Source organism: Cydia amplana, chromosome 14, assembly GCF_948474715.1.
Source record: "Cydia amplana chromosome 14, ilCydAmpl1.1, whole genome shotgun sequence".
Taxonomy (NCBI): Eukaryota; Metazoa; Arthropoda; class Insecta; order Lepidoptera; family Tortricidae; genus Cydia; species Cydia amplana.
Window position 1 is genome coordinate 3,454,067 of NC_086082.1, and position 14,792 is coordinate 3,468,858.

At 38.4% G+C, this 14,792-nt stretch overlaps 4 protein-coding genes across 4 annotated transcripts in view; 2 read left to right on the forward strand and 2 right to left on the reverse strand.

The window, feature by feature from the left end:
- The first annotated feature begins 1,170 nt into the window (after nucleotides 1-1,170).
- On the forward strand, nucleotides 1,171-2,127 carry LOC134653795 (serine protease inhibitor Kazal-type 1-like). The gene is made up of 2 exons (XM_063509162.1): nucleotides 1,171-1,383; nucleotides 1,893-2,127. The coding sequence occupies exons 1-2, from the start codon at nucleotides 1,368-1,370 to the stop codon at nucleotides 2,123-2,125; spliced, it is 249 nt and encodes an 82-aa protein (XP_063365232.1). The 5' UTR covers nucleotides 1,171-1,367; the 3' UTR covers nucleotides 2,126-2,127.
- A 3,651-nt stretch (nucleotides 2,128-5,778) lies between these two features.
- LOC134653796 (mitochondrial coenzyme A diphosphatase NUDT8) lies at nucleotides 5,779-6,540 on the reverse strand. Its single transcript, XM_063509163.1, has one exon. The coding sequence runs from the start codon at nucleotides 6,474-6,476 to the stop codon at nucleotides 5,802-5,804; it is 675 nt and encodes a 224-aa protein (XP_063365233.1). The 5' UTR covers nucleotides 6,477-6,540; the 3' UTR covers nucleotides 5,779-5,801.
- A 262-nt stretch (nucleotides 6,541-6,802) lies between these two features.
- LOC134653888 (mitochondrial coenzyme A diphosphatase NUDT8-like) lies at nucleotides 6,803-7,768 on the forward strand. Its single transcript, XM_063509249.1, has one exon. The coding sequence runs from the start codon at nucleotides 6,879-6,881 to the stop codon at nucleotides 7,533-7,535; it is 657 nt and encodes a 218-aa protein (XP_063365319.1). The 5' UTR covers nucleotides 6,803-6,878; the 3' UTR covers nucleotides 7,536-7,768.
- A 1,610-nt stretch (nucleotides 7,769-9,378) lies between these two features.
- The window catches only part of LOC134653952 (chloride intracellular channel Clic), a 74,511-nt gene continuing 69,097 nt past the window's right edge, over nucleotides 9,379-14,792 (reverse strand). Inside the window, exons 3-7 of the mRNA XM_063509321.1 lie at nucleotides 14,508-14,672; nucleotides 14,089-14,228; nucleotides 13,178-13,280; nucleotides 12,668-12,778; nucleotides 9,379-9,538 (exon numbers count right to left, since the gene is read on the reverse strand). Of these exons, the coding sequence (XP_063365391.1) occupies nucleotides 9,449-9,538; nucleotides 12,668-12,778; nucleotides 13,178-13,280; nucleotides 14,089-14,228; nucleotides 14,508-14,672 (609 nt within the window). The 3' untranslated portion in view covers nucleotides 9,379-9,448. The remainder of the gene's footprint in view (nucleotides 9,539-12,667; nucleotides 12,779-13,177; nucleotides 13,281-14,088; nucleotides 14,229-14,507; nucleotides 14,673-14,792) is intronic.

Here is a 14,792-nt window from a genome sequence, read left to right on the forward strand (position 1 = left end):
TTTAAAGGATAAGTAGGTACCTACTCATTGGTTAGTTTAGGTCGCTCAAGATACTATGAAGTACATGTAGTTTCATTTAACATGCTCGTGTTAAGTGTTAACTAGCACCTAGCATAGACTATACTTATTAGTCAACATTAATTGTACCTGATAGAACAAGGCCAGGCGTGGCTCACTCCGCGATTTCGTCGCTTTGCTACAGGTAGCTAAAAGTACATCCGTTCCACACCAATTTTGGTGGCTTGCCAAAAGCCGCGCGTGGCGCTGTCGCCACCTAGCGGCCATATCTGTGCTGATCGTAACAGACGCGTTTTGTTAGAGAGTGAGTCTTCTGTACCTCGTAGGTACTATTATTTATTCTGTGACAAGGCGCCAAAAGCTTCTACCATACTTATTATTACACACACTAATTAGAGACAATAATTATTATTAACCTATTAGAAAATTACTGAACTTTTGAAACATCTTACCCGCTGCTATTGATTCTGCCACTTGCGTTGAATATAGCTAGGATAGGTGCGTATAGTATACGTAGTACCTACATAATAGGTATAAAACTATTCCCATCGGAGTGCCTAAAGACAATGGGTTCGATTCTTAGAGTTAAATACTTATGATTTTTTAAACGAAGAATAGGCACGTGTATCCAATTATTATTCTGCAAGGCTATGGTAATATTGTAAGACGGTACAAGTATACTTTGTTAAATCAATCAGTATCGTTTCCGAGATTCATAAAAGCGAATACGTATAGGTACGTATGTACGTACGTATATACTACTCGATCTCGAAGGTCAACTTTTAGTTCAACAACCAAGCATGACAAACCTACTTCCTCGTTCCTAACCTAACCCATCACCCGTCATCAACACAGGTTATTTCCCGGTTTCCTCACCAGTACCTATACCTCCATGGGTACTCCCCTACCTACTATAGGTCTACTACGTTATCTCAGGCTATTAAATAGTATAGGTACCTAAAGGATTTGAGGGGTGTATCTTCTACGAGATTCAAGACTAAAACTAGGTAGTTTATAATTATACCATGCTATAATATAAATCTGCTCCATGCAGCCAAGCCTTCAACCAGTCCGTAGCTTGCCATAATAAGTTCTTACCTACTGCCTCAGTTAAACGGTAGACCTATAGTAGTTATGCTTACATACTAAGCGCATCCAGGCGCGATGGTTATGCCACAAAAACAATAGTTAATGTATGCGAATCGTAACGGAAGAGCCGTCGATTCGACACAGAACATTGCTGTTTTATCAATTAATACGACGTATTCGTACCATTGTAAAGAAACCGATTAAAGTTAAGGTGTATAAAGGTAGTGCAAGTTTGAGGAAGGCCACTTGGTTATTCAGAAATGAAGTTAATATTGGGTAAGTAAAAATTTAAGTCAGTGTTTGAAGTCTTGCTTGCAATTGAGTGCGCTTTTAAATCTTGTATAAAAATTATGAAATGTTTCATTCCGAACAAGCTCGTGAGGTTCCTAAATAAATTATCAATGTAATATGGAACCGATAGCCAAATTGTGCGTAGTGAAAATGTACACATCTGATCAGCCAAATCAGGCTATTTTCCGCATTTTCGGGGTTGGCTCCATCCCCATAGTCAAAGTTGCACAATGGGCATTTTTAGAGCCAAAGCACCCCCCTCTTTTGTTTTGTCTAGATACAATCTAATTCTATCCATCCTTAAGAGAAAAAAAATGTTTCCAATTTTCGGGTCCATTTAGATTCGTTTTCAATGCAACCTTTTGTATTACAGACTTATCATTTGAAAACTAAAAAATTTGGCAAAGGTCGTAAGGAGTTATAAGAAGTTAACCAAGTATTTTCTGAACATCTTCCCTTTACACTCACATGCAATGTTTTGTTTGGTTCCACAGTGTTCTCGCTTCTCACGGTGTTGGTATCAGCATTCGAAGACATCCCTCCCCCCTCCACCCCCTCCTGCCCCTGCGCCAGGATCTACATGCCCCTCTGCGCCTCCAACGGAGTGACGTACAACAATAAGTGCGAGTTTGAGTGCGCGCAGCGGAATTTGGCAAATACGGGGGTGCAAATTGGAGTGATAAGGCATGGACGATGCGAAGAGCCGAGTGGTTATTATGATGCTTAGTCCCTGTTTAAATAGGTAGGTGGTCTTTAGTAACAATTAACGCATCAGGTGAGGTTTTGGTGTGACAGCACGGACGATTTGTAATCATTTTAACCGTCATCTGAAACCTTTTATGGAAAATACTTGCCTAGAATCGAGGCTAGAAATACAATTAACTGGACCGCGTGTAAAATAAGCTTGAAAGTTAACTCCGACGTTTCTCAGACGTCGATAATGTCTTCATGGTCCTGGAGAAAAACTGGCAAAAATTGAACACGATGATGTTCTTTTAGAGCTGCTCTAACATTAGTAGAAGTTGACTTTCACTGTAAGTATCTAGGTGCATTAGTCAGCCCCATGGACCCCATGGTCCCATCTGGCTTTACTTGCCTTAGGCCTCGGACTGGACACAAGCGCCACCGGTCGCATTCGTCAAGTTCGCGACCTTATGGTGTGTCCTGTGTCTAGATTTGCCGAAAGTACATGTCTGCGATAAGCCCGCTAACTGCTCGCGAGTATACATATGTAGGTATTAATGTTATAGTATAGGTCCTTTTTTTATTTATTTATTTTTTATTTTTTTAAGAGGGGAAATGCTTTACGCATACCACCCGGCGCGGGGACGGGCCGGGATGGTTATGTGGGACTCCCTGTTGTGGGCTAATGAGACCCCAGGTTTACCCACTAAAACCCCTCTGTTGCCGCCTCGCTGCTATAAGGCGAGGTCCCAGGAACGCCGAAGTACTCTTCCGCAACAATATATATAGTATAGGTCCTAGTGCAGCATGGGTGCTATTACACCTAACCCTTAATTAGGCAAAAATTACGGAAGGTCGTGAGTTCAAACCTCCTCGGCGCTCAATAGTATCACTGCTTCTGGTTAAGAAAAAAATACAAAAATAGGGTCAAAGATTTTGTCCAGTAGGTATTTTGGACAGTGCCAAATTAAGGGAAACCTAATCTTTTTACCAACTCATTCATTTTCCAGTACTCCTCTGCCTGTCATTAAAGACGTGCCTTGGCCAATCGGGCGAATGGACGGGATTCGCCGAGAACGAATGCTTATGCACCACGCAGTACGACCCCGTCTGCGGCTCGAACATGCGCCGATACTACAACATATGCACGTACGAGTGCGGGCTCGAGTACATAAGGCGGCACGGGCTGCCGATGATCGAGAAGATTGATTGCAAATGGCTGCCGCCACCCTCTTCCATACATTAGTTGGGTCATCCATCAAGTTTCTCTTTAAGTTTGACGCAATAAGGACTGTTCATCAAAGTCGTGTGTCCTATCGTTGTTTAATTCAATTGCCATTTTGAATAGATATTATAAAGGTCTTTTATTTTACTTTTCCATTGCCCTATTTTATCCACTATAGTATTTTCAAACAACATGGGTATGGTAATACAAGTTTGCATGATATTGACCTTGAAACGTCAAGGTTATAGGTTTTAACCGTATCGAGATGACATGTGTCACCGTACCCATGTTGTTTGAAAGATACTACAATATTAGCATTTGTGAATTGAATACCTGGTTATTTGACATTTACATCTAGGCAAATAAACTTGTTGTATGTAGAGTATATATTTTAGGGAGAGAAAATTATTGTTTGTAATCTAAAAGTATAATTTAAAGTGAAAACATAGAAAACATGATTTGTATAAAAATAAATAATATTTCAATTTTGTCCATGCCATTATGGAATATTAAATTAATACATTTCATCATACCTACACTATTTGCTGCAGCAATTATGTTAAAGTACTTAGGTATATAATCCATATCCATAACCACAGATCACTTGTATGGTTAGTGGTAAAGTTTATTACTTAGTTTAAGTTAGTATAATAGCAACTATTCACAACATGTGAGTAAATCTTTTCATTTGTGTTTTTTATAGTGATGGGAAATTGCAGAGAATATTTCCGATCGAGAGAATATTCTCGGAAAGATTACGGTAATATTACCAAAAATGGCAATTTACTTAATAACTTTGTTTTTATATATGGGAATCGAATTTTTCGTAATAACGAAAGATGTACATATTCCAAAGTACTTTATCCTCGCGCCAAGAGCCATTACTTTAAACATGATTAAAACGTAAATTTCCATAAGTTACCGTAAATTACCGTAAGTTCTCTTAAATGGCATAGAAATTTCCTAGGGAATTTATGTTAAGTGTCTGAAACCTTTACAGTTACTGATGAAAATAAAAGATTTACGCATTATTATTACCCACATTACATGTTATTACACTGCACCACATTATGCATTATGCATTTTCGGCCAGGCGGCGTGTATTCCCGATTGAGTTTATTCAATGCTATTACCCAAAGAGGATGTTCGAGCATTGAGAGCGGCGAACCAGACACATATATCGCACGTGCAATAGCAGTGTCTATTTCTTCTTTTTCTGCGTGTTCATTTTCAATATGTAAGGCCACTGACTCAGGCTCTGCTTCAATTCGGTTTGCTGGTTTAAACAATGTTTTTACGTTGTCTGGGGCTTTTTTGCATGTTAATATGTGATTTTTCATCCTTGTAGCATTCACTGAACGGTATTTTAAATCACAAAATTTGCACTCGTGGACATCTTTTCCTAGTTCTTCTTTTTTTCGGAAATATTGATGAATAACTGACTTTGGTTTCATGGTGAACCATTCGGTTACAAACTGACTCAAATCACAATATCGCGATTACTAATTTACTATTTGCTAAGATGTTTTTGCCACGGTGGTTAAAAAAGAACTGAAGTAACATTAAGTTTAACCCTTTTGTTTTATCCTTATCTATCCCTAGCGTGGGATTTTTGACTAGGTACCTGCGCATACCTGACGCCCGAGCGCTTGACCCGTGCCATGCATGACTCAAAATATTTAGGTACATAATACTATTATTACTTTTATGAAACTAGACTAGAACAAACACCTTTTTAATTCTCTTATAATTCTATATTATGTAGTAAATACCCAGTTTTATTTTAATTTGCATGGTGAATTGGTCGGTAATTTACGAGAATTTATGGTAATTTATTCGGAATCTTTTATTTAGTTCAGTAATGATATTTTCTTGGTGTGTTATAACTTTAGAAGTCATTTATATAATAATATGTACTTTGACCATCAAAAAACATAAATTTCCATATCTTTCCCATCACGAGAATATTACGGAAATATTCTCGGTAAATTACGTTACCGAAAGTTTCCCATAACGGAAACTTTCCGGTCGCCCATCACTAGTTTTTTAATACCCTACCTACCCTACTCTACCTTCAACCTCAATACATGTATTTTTAAACATACTAATAGTCCACATTATAATCTACATCATGATTAGTAACACAAAACATGAGTGTTGTATTTTATAGTAAACAAAGTTTTTGTTGCTGGCCATTCATTAGTCTTTAACACATTCAGTGCCGAAAACCCGACTAGGCCAGACAACCCAATAGGTGGGATCGTGGTACTACAGCTTTATATGACGAAATTTTTGTGGCCGCATGGATGTCTTGTTTGTGAATGTGTTAACTATCTATAATATTCTTTACTTAGTATCCAAAAAAATAAATTAAATACTATTTTGACCTGAAAACACTGTACTATATTCCAGATGGTTCTGAATCTGACATGTCTTCCTAATGACACTAATTTCCTATTTTTTTTTTGGTAAATTTTGTCTCTAGGGCAGTAAATTATAATTTAGAATTCATTAGCTCCTCCAGCTGAAACTTCTTCCTAGAAAAGCCACCTTTAAACTCATCTTCAGGCAATAAACAGTTAAGAAACATGTGTGTTATGGCTCCGGTGATGCCCCATATCTTGTGCCGCCCGTACAGGAACATAGGCAGCTGCATGTCCTTCCACATCCAATGAGCATGGTTGTTCGTATCGCAAAACGCCTGCATAGACACTAAAAAAATCTCTTCTACTTCATCTGGGTTTTCATGCAATTTATTTATATCGAAATTCCTTATCTCACCTACTATTGGATTAATAGCTAAGTTCTTATTCCGACCTTGAACTCGAGGCATTGAGCCCCAAATGTCCACACTGTCGCGAGGAACACCGATCTCTTCCTCAGTCTCTCTTAAAGCTGTATCAATATTAGTCTCGTTCGGGTCCGCCTTGCCTCCCGGGAAGGACACTTGCCCGCTGTGATTTTTTAAGTTTGAGGATCGAAGCGTGTACAGTAGGCATACCTGGCCCTCGTGCACGCATAAGGGCACCAGCACCGACGCACTTTCACTGGCTTTTTCGTCATTAACGACTAGCGAAGGCAGTTCTTTTAACTTCGATACACAACGTTGGCGAGTCGCGGCTGATAATAAGCTTTGAGGTGATAAAGACATGATTAGCGACTTAAGCATTACTTGTGCAACACATAATATTGTTATTATGAAGTCATATTTGGCAGTCCAAAGTCTAAAAAAATACAATATTGAGCAGTTTCTAATACTATCAGGAAAATGGATTGCAATGCAAACAACTGTCAATGTCACTAATGTCAAAATATTCGCTCAAAGCGATTTAAGTTTTCCAATCTGACGCTGGAAACAATATTTTTTTGCAAAAAAAAAAACGCAGTTTGGAGTGAGTAGTCAGCTGATATCTGTCAAACAGACGTTTGTTTATTATCTGTTATCACTTCAGACTTCAAGTTCATTGATATCATAATCCATTCCGATTTCAGTGTACAAAATTATAGTGCCCTTCAAACCCTAACTTAATAAGTGGACAAAAGTGAATCAATACTTCATAACTTACAAACCATGTCTGGTAAGGCGGCTTTTGCTATACAGACTTTATTTTCGACAGCATCTCGCGACAGATGTATGGCGAATATGATGAAATTTCCTGTTCCTCGAAGACGGGGCAAAGAGCCTACTGCGTCAGCGGCCGTTCTCATTCCTGTCTGCGACGTTGAGAACACTCCGTCATTGTTGTTTACTTTGCGGGCGGACAACCTAAGGAGCCATAGCGGACAAATTTCGTTTCCTGGTGGAAAAAAGGATAATAACGAGACGCCGATACAAACCGCGCTTCGTGAGACTGAAGAAGAAATAGGCTTGTCACGGACAAAGATAGAACTGTGGGGACAGGGACCCCCCGTGCCGGGGCGCAATAACAAAATCATGATAACCCCTGTGGTCGGGACCATAAAGCACTTAGAAGAAAAAGATCTGGACATCAACAAGGATGAGGTTGCCGAGATCTTTACATTATCAGTAGAATCCTTGTGTGATAAAAACAATCAATTCTACACTCAGTTCAGTAATGGCTTCATATTGCCGGTGTTTAGGGTGGATCAATACAGAATATGGGGAGTGACTGCCTTCCTCACCCATATGTTCCTTAGCTCTTTATTTACTGAAGACGTATATAAAAATGAGTGGATGAAACAGAAAGTTGTGTTAAAGCAAATCTAAGTTTTCTAGGAGAAAGATTAAATTAATCAAATACTTGCATATATTGAAATATTTATTAAAGTATGAAAGCTACTACATAAGTATCACATGGCATTGCAATAATTATTTGTATAAATTACAATTTTATTATAAAACTGAGCAAGGCACAAGAAGCATTGAAGATTATCACAATAAATTGGAATTGATAAAAATTATGTCAAGCATTTACAAAAGAAATAAGGGAACAGAAAAGGTTATAAAATAAAATGAAACGCAAATGAAAAAAATAATATTTATCCAGATTTATTCCTTAACACTTAAATTATAATCTAGAATTAATATTTTATACATTGTCCAGACATGGTGATGGTCTCTCGCCCTAGTGTGAGTGTGTACTATGTTTTTATGTATTTTATTATCAACATATACTTTTTCTACAGACCGTTTTTATTAAAACTATTATAACAATTTGATTTGAAGAATATTTTGTTGTAAATTGAATGTCTTATTAAATTATACAGTTGTTATCATATTGACCATATTATTTCAAATTATGAGAATAAAATTGCAAATTAAAACAACTACCTTCCCAAAGGTAACATTGATTGCAGGCAAGAGTATTCACATATTTTTTTATACATAATAAATTAAAATTTGTAAAGAGTAACCAGGCAAAATAAACAGGCAGAGGTATTGAAACGAAATGTCTAACCTAACACTACACTACTAGTCCAAAAAAGAACCGACAAAATACTGTAAACCAATCTTATATAAATAATGAATATAATACAAAAAATATGTAAGAATGCTTATTCGTTGTGTTTGAACACTGTATGAACGCTATAAACTAGATAGTTGGGTATAAATGTGGGAGGAAATCCCGTACCAGCCAATGACTCGCTCCCACACTTATATTATCCGAAAAACATCGATTTTAATGGATCGGCACCTCTGCCGATTAATTTACCAATCATGTTTGATACAAAATACTGGGCGTTCCCAACAAGTTAAACCAAGTACTAATGGCCACAATTGCTTAACATCGAACCGATCAACTAGAGAAGCTGGCTCCTCATAAGCCGCGTAACAACCCAAACGGCAACACATGTCCAAAACTAAGTTTTGATTGCACCATCATCATAAAAATTCACATACTCAATTATTACCAACATAGCAACACTAAAAATTAAAAATGCTCTAATTCCAAATTTGTATAAAAATATATTAAGTTTCTGTCGGTGGAGCTCGAGGCTCCTTGTACACGCGTACATACGGGGGAGGCTACGTACCGTGCTGGCAGTCTACGTTACACAAGTACGGTATGACGAGCATGTATCGTCTCTCAGATAAATATAAAATTGTAACCTTTATTTGGTATTTAAAGTCTATTTTTTTATTCCGTAGACTGAAATGACAGTTAATTGTATGAACATGAAATGTCATTTCATACTATTAACTGTCATTTCAGTCTACCGAATAAAAAAATAGACTTTAAGTACATTTAAAAAACAAAATTCTCGAGAGACGGATTTACTAACCGGGTCACTCACGTTTTTAAAGTCGAGCCATTTTCGAGTTAAACCCGTGAGTGACCCATCATCACAATCCTTGCCTTATCCCATCATTCCCATCCCATTTACTTGGGGGTTGCCACTCTTCATCCTTGCCTTATTCCTTAAAACGTGAGTGACCCGCTTGAATAATTGAATATATTTATTACGTAAAGACATGTTTTTGAGATGTAGAGTACCTAGCTAATACCTACGTGGCAACTGTTGACAGATGAAAAGGAGACATGTTTTTTTACATTTGTGTTGTTGTTGTAATGTTGATGTCATACCGTACACGTGAACTGTTGGCTGGGTGTGTGCTACCGGCCAGCGTTCCTTACTATTTACTAATAACGGTGGAGTGGTGGGACTTGTGGCGCGCTACTACTCGTGGTGGGAAGAGTTCACGTCCACGGGGATGGACGTCGTGAATGTGGGCGTCTCGAGTTCTTCGTGTTTCTTCATTTTCAGCGCCTGGAGGGAAATTCTATTTGTATATAGCTCATATTTCTTATGTGTTAATCAGGGTCATAGAGAAAAAAATACATAGAGTGCTCACTCCATACATCAGTTTTAGTACCAAAAAGACTATTAGCATCGAGTAGCGGAACTATCAGTACTGCTACTTGACAATAGATGTAGCCACCGACCGGAAAGTCTTATGCTGTTGAGATAAGACTTTCCGGTCGGTGCTACATCTATTGTCAAGTAGCAGTACTGATAGTTCCGCTACTCGATGCTAGATGTAGACACTGAAATTAATAGTCTCAACTGATGTATGGAGTGAGCACTCTATGTATTTTTTTCTCTATGTCAGGGTGTAGGTTACTATACTAATACGGGTACTATTCTTACAATCAATGGAAACTAGCAGATACTTGGGCTTAACTATCCAGATAAAGTGATCGAGAAAAGGATGGTAAGGCCGCCTCTTTGTTTTGCTCGACTCGGCAGATTGAATTGAAATAAAATAACTGTTTCTGTCTCTCATGCTATCAGCGGCGGCGTTGTATCAGTAACAACCTCTGATAATTTGCTTTTAAATAAAATATGATATGTGAAACAAAAATATCTATATCTAATATTTAATTTCAATAAACACGGCTTACACATAGATTAATATTTATAAAAATATTACTTTGTCGATAACAAGAAATATCTTCACGATAAATAGATAATCGGATATATACAATAGGTATATGGCATATCATATAATCTACTATAGATTTTATCTCTTGTGGAAATATTTACTAGTATGTTCCAAATTATAATTAAATTACCAAATGTTATTTATGTTATCAGACATAACCGTAAAGTAAATAAACCACATAAACCCAAATAATTAGAATGTTAATATATTAATAGTTTGTGTAATCCTAATCAAATGATTTGATGATATGATTAAATCCAATAAGGCAATTAATAATGAGCAAACAACTCTGATGGAAAGCAAAAGGCAATACAGTCACTACAGATATTGAGATGATTTTTATTATGTATTTATTTTAATTGGCCACTGAAAATGTGTTTAATTCGTAAGTGAGTAATTTACCTAACACTGTAAAAACTTGTTCAATAAGAGATCATGTTTTTTGTAAAGCCTTTATATTTTTTTATATAAATTTAGAATAATAATCACTCGAGTCATAGACCCTAAAATCCACGCAAAAATAAGGGGAGGATTATTTCTAGACACAATATTCTGAATATATTCCGTAACCATAGATTCCGATTTTTAATTTCGGGCAGTGCGGGGAGCGCCTAAAGGCCATAACAGACATCTAAATTCAGTCAGATTGTACATGGTCATTGGTCAAGGAAATCTGCCAGAAACGATATTCTGGTTAATTAATGTCAGAATTCAGATGTGTCTACGATAGAAGGCCCTAAGGGGCCTCCGGTTGCAACATTTTATTTTCATGTATCTGTAAAGGCCGTCTAAGCTAACTCTGCACCGACATTCATTGAACAAAGTGTTGAAATGTCATAATAAACGTCACATCTTCAAAGAAATTTGACATTTATATTCACACTTTCACACTCTGTTTTTGCAAAGGCCGTGTAGAGAGCATGGTCTAACTGGATTTTTTTTAATGTGAGGTGTGTGAGATGGCAATGGCTGACAACACACAAGCTCACCACGTGGGGGTCGCCCCGCGGCCGACTGCGCGGCAGCGTGGGAGACAGCAGACCTTTAGTTGCTTGCTGCGACAACACGGATATTGTAAGCGGAGGAACCCTTCTTTTGTAGAATCCCGTGGATAATGTTTCATTTCGCATGATTATCATATAACAAAAAAGATGCTAACGTAGCATGTAATAAAAAAAAATGAATCCTGCGAAATGAAACATTCTTCTAAGAAATGGGAGAACACCAAGCGGAGAGTTCAAAATGACCTGATGACATACTATTGACCTGACATAATATTGATGTATTCGGACAAAAAAAATCAGATGATTGGTACACCCTCTGTGACCTCTGTCACCCAGCGAATAAGGCGTATTTCCACTGGGATAAATAAAACCCAATACATAAATAAATATATAAGCGAAGAATAGTAAATAAAAAACCTGTAGGCTACTTTGTAGAAAAAACTCTTGTGAGACTCGAACAAATTGAAATATCTGACGAGTCACTCACGGAATTAAGTCATAATAATGAACCTAAATGACGTGAGTGACCCGTGAGTCTTTAGGCTACTTTTATGGCAGAAATTCCCATTTTCTAAAGCACAGATTAGTATGATTGAAAATCGACAGGATTTGATTATCCAACATAATCTATCTGCCTTAGTAAATTTACTATTACCACCATTCTATATTGAGTAAGACCCATAACGCACACATAATATGACCAGGAGGGGTATTGAGGGCGCGATTATCGATTTGATAACTACAGGATAAAGCTTCCCATCTCTTTCAATAGCGTATTAGAAAGTGACGCATGATCTACGTTGTTATCGTGTCGTATACGCAGTGACCGTCGACCGTATGTCAGGGTGTATTCCCATTTGTCCCCGCCGGGCACAGATGGGAAGGAGAGTTCAACATAGAAACTGTCTAGATCGAAATTATGTAACAAAGCATTACGGCCCAAAGAATCTGGAACTTCCTGGACTCAACGGGCATTAGTAGTGAACGTTAAAGCGGCGTCAATAGATCACTACTTGGTCGAAGTGGCATTCAAAGGCCCAAAACACCCCAATAATAAATTATGTATGTTAAAATAGATAGGACGAAACCGATGCGATCATATATGGGAAGGCATTCCCATCTGTCCCCAGCAGGAACAAAATAATAATACACGCATGTCAGCATACACCATGTTCGGGACTGCTTCTTGAAACTTTCAGATGTCGCTCATTATTAACCTCACAACAGGTGACCAAAGTGGTTCTGCTGCCAATATACTCAGGAAGTAAGGAGTGGTTCTGCTGCCAATATACTCAGGAAGTAAGGAGTGGTTCTGCTGCCAATATACTCAGGAAGTAAGGAGTGGTTCTGCTGCCAATATACTCAGGAAGTAAGGAGTGGTTCTGCTGCCAATATACTCAGGAAGTAAGGAGTGGTTCTGCTGCCAATATAGTCAGGAAGTAAGGTTACCTGCTGGAGCTTGTAGTGGTTGATGATGTCCTGGTCGGCGGGGCAGCTCTGCGTGAACGCGTCCAGCTGGTACATGTGGTACATGTAGCGCCACAGCGATACCAGGCTCGTCTGTAATAGGTAGTTAGTTGTTCATGAAATTCTGTTGTGAACGTGAAATGTTCAAAAAATTTTTGGAGCTAAGAATTCTGTAACTGACTTTCTAAAGGGACATCTTGTTTGAAATAAAACAGGATATCTCTTTAGAAAATCGCGTTCTTTGCAATTGGTTTGTTAAAAAAACGACATGCAAACTTCTATCTTATAAAAAAAATATATAAGGATTTTAAGGGCATTAGCATACATTTCAAGTAGACATAAGGATTCCAGAGTCCAGACCTTTGATCTATAGTCGTACATTACCTACGTTAAATACCCGTATATACCTAAAATTTTGGTAAAACCTAGCAACCCTAAGCAGAAATAAAGGTTGTTTTAAGCTGGTTGGTGAAACATGTGAGATTCACTGACCGGGATCTCGAAGTCCACGAAGTACTTGCCGGCGACGCGGATGTGCTGCAGGCGCGGCATCAGCTCGCAGTCGAAACAGCACATCGTGTCGCCCGTCAGGAACCTGCAAAAAACGTTGTTAACGTAAAACTAACCGACGATCATAAAAAAACGAAATACTTGATTGCTAACCCATTGTGAAACCTTTTCACATTAACTACGTCATTTTCACTATTGCATTGATTTAAAAAGTAAAATTATTATGACATAACCGTTCTAAGGCGGGTCACAAATGAATTTGTTTGATTGTACTATTCGACGAGCGAAGACTGATATGGTATGGTAATATGTTATATGATTTCCATCTGCGTTAAAATATGTATTCTTATTGATTCCTGGCAATGACAGAAGGGAATTATTCCTTCCCGGTCGTCACGGATCATAAACTAGCATTAAAGTTTACACAATTTCTCGCATACCAAACATAAATAGACACTTAGACAGCAACAGCTCGGTTGCAAAGGTGCAAGGAAACATACAGTAATAAAATGGCATGTAAAAGAAAAGTTGTTCTGCAGCGGAATATGAAATTTAAATCACCATTTTAAAACAAGTCATATTAAATAACAGAGTCACTCAAGTTTAATGCTAAATGCATCTCGACATGGTTCAATAAAACATGTACTTCGCTTCATAATATTAACTTTAGTAATAGGAACTATGTATATTCACCGGGTCACACACGTTTCAAATCAAACGTATTTCGCTAAACCGTGAGTGACTCGATCATTTTTATTTCCCGAACGCACATCAAATTTACCCCGGCATTTATCAACAAAAACGTGAGTGACCCGCATTGATACATTTAAAAGAAATCACTTTCGGTACCTATTCAATTTATAAACAATAATAAGAGGGAATATGCGACTTGCCTCGTGCCCCGGCGTTCCAACAGCGCGTCGATGCGCGCGAGGTGCGCGCGCAGCGACGCCGACTTCTGTTCGTCTTTGCGCACCAGCACCAGCTTCAGCTTCGAATACAGGTTCTCGATAAGTGAGGCCACTTCTTTGTCCTGGAATCACAACATTTGCGAAATCAGTCTTAGTTCCTCTATGGGACAATGTCGACGCCATTAAAAGAGAATTGGCTGGGAGATTTATAATGACAATTTTACAATCCGAGAGCAGGTCAAAGAGAGAAAAGAAAAGGGTGTGTGGCCTCGTAGTTACCAGTACGAATAGGTTGTGACCGCCGGGCATGGACTTCATGCCACATCATGTAGCCTCTATCTTCTCGTTATCGAGGATGGCGAGGCCGATGTTTGAGGATGGGGGTGTGGCCTCGTAGTTACCTGTACGAATAGGTTGTGACCGCCGGGCACGGACTTCATGATGTGGCGCTCGATCTTCTCGTTCTCGAGGATGGCGAGGCCGTTGTCGATGAGAATGGGCGGGTGTGTGGCCTCGAAGTTCGTGCGGAAGTCGGGCGGCGGCTTCTGCATGTCCACTGTCGTCACCTGGAACACCGGGATTCCGAGATTAATGTAAGGGCAATCTTAGGACGCCATGACCTCAGACATTTGACGCATCCTTTTACCTTATGCCTTAAACATTGTTTTTTCTTCTTCAGAAAGCTT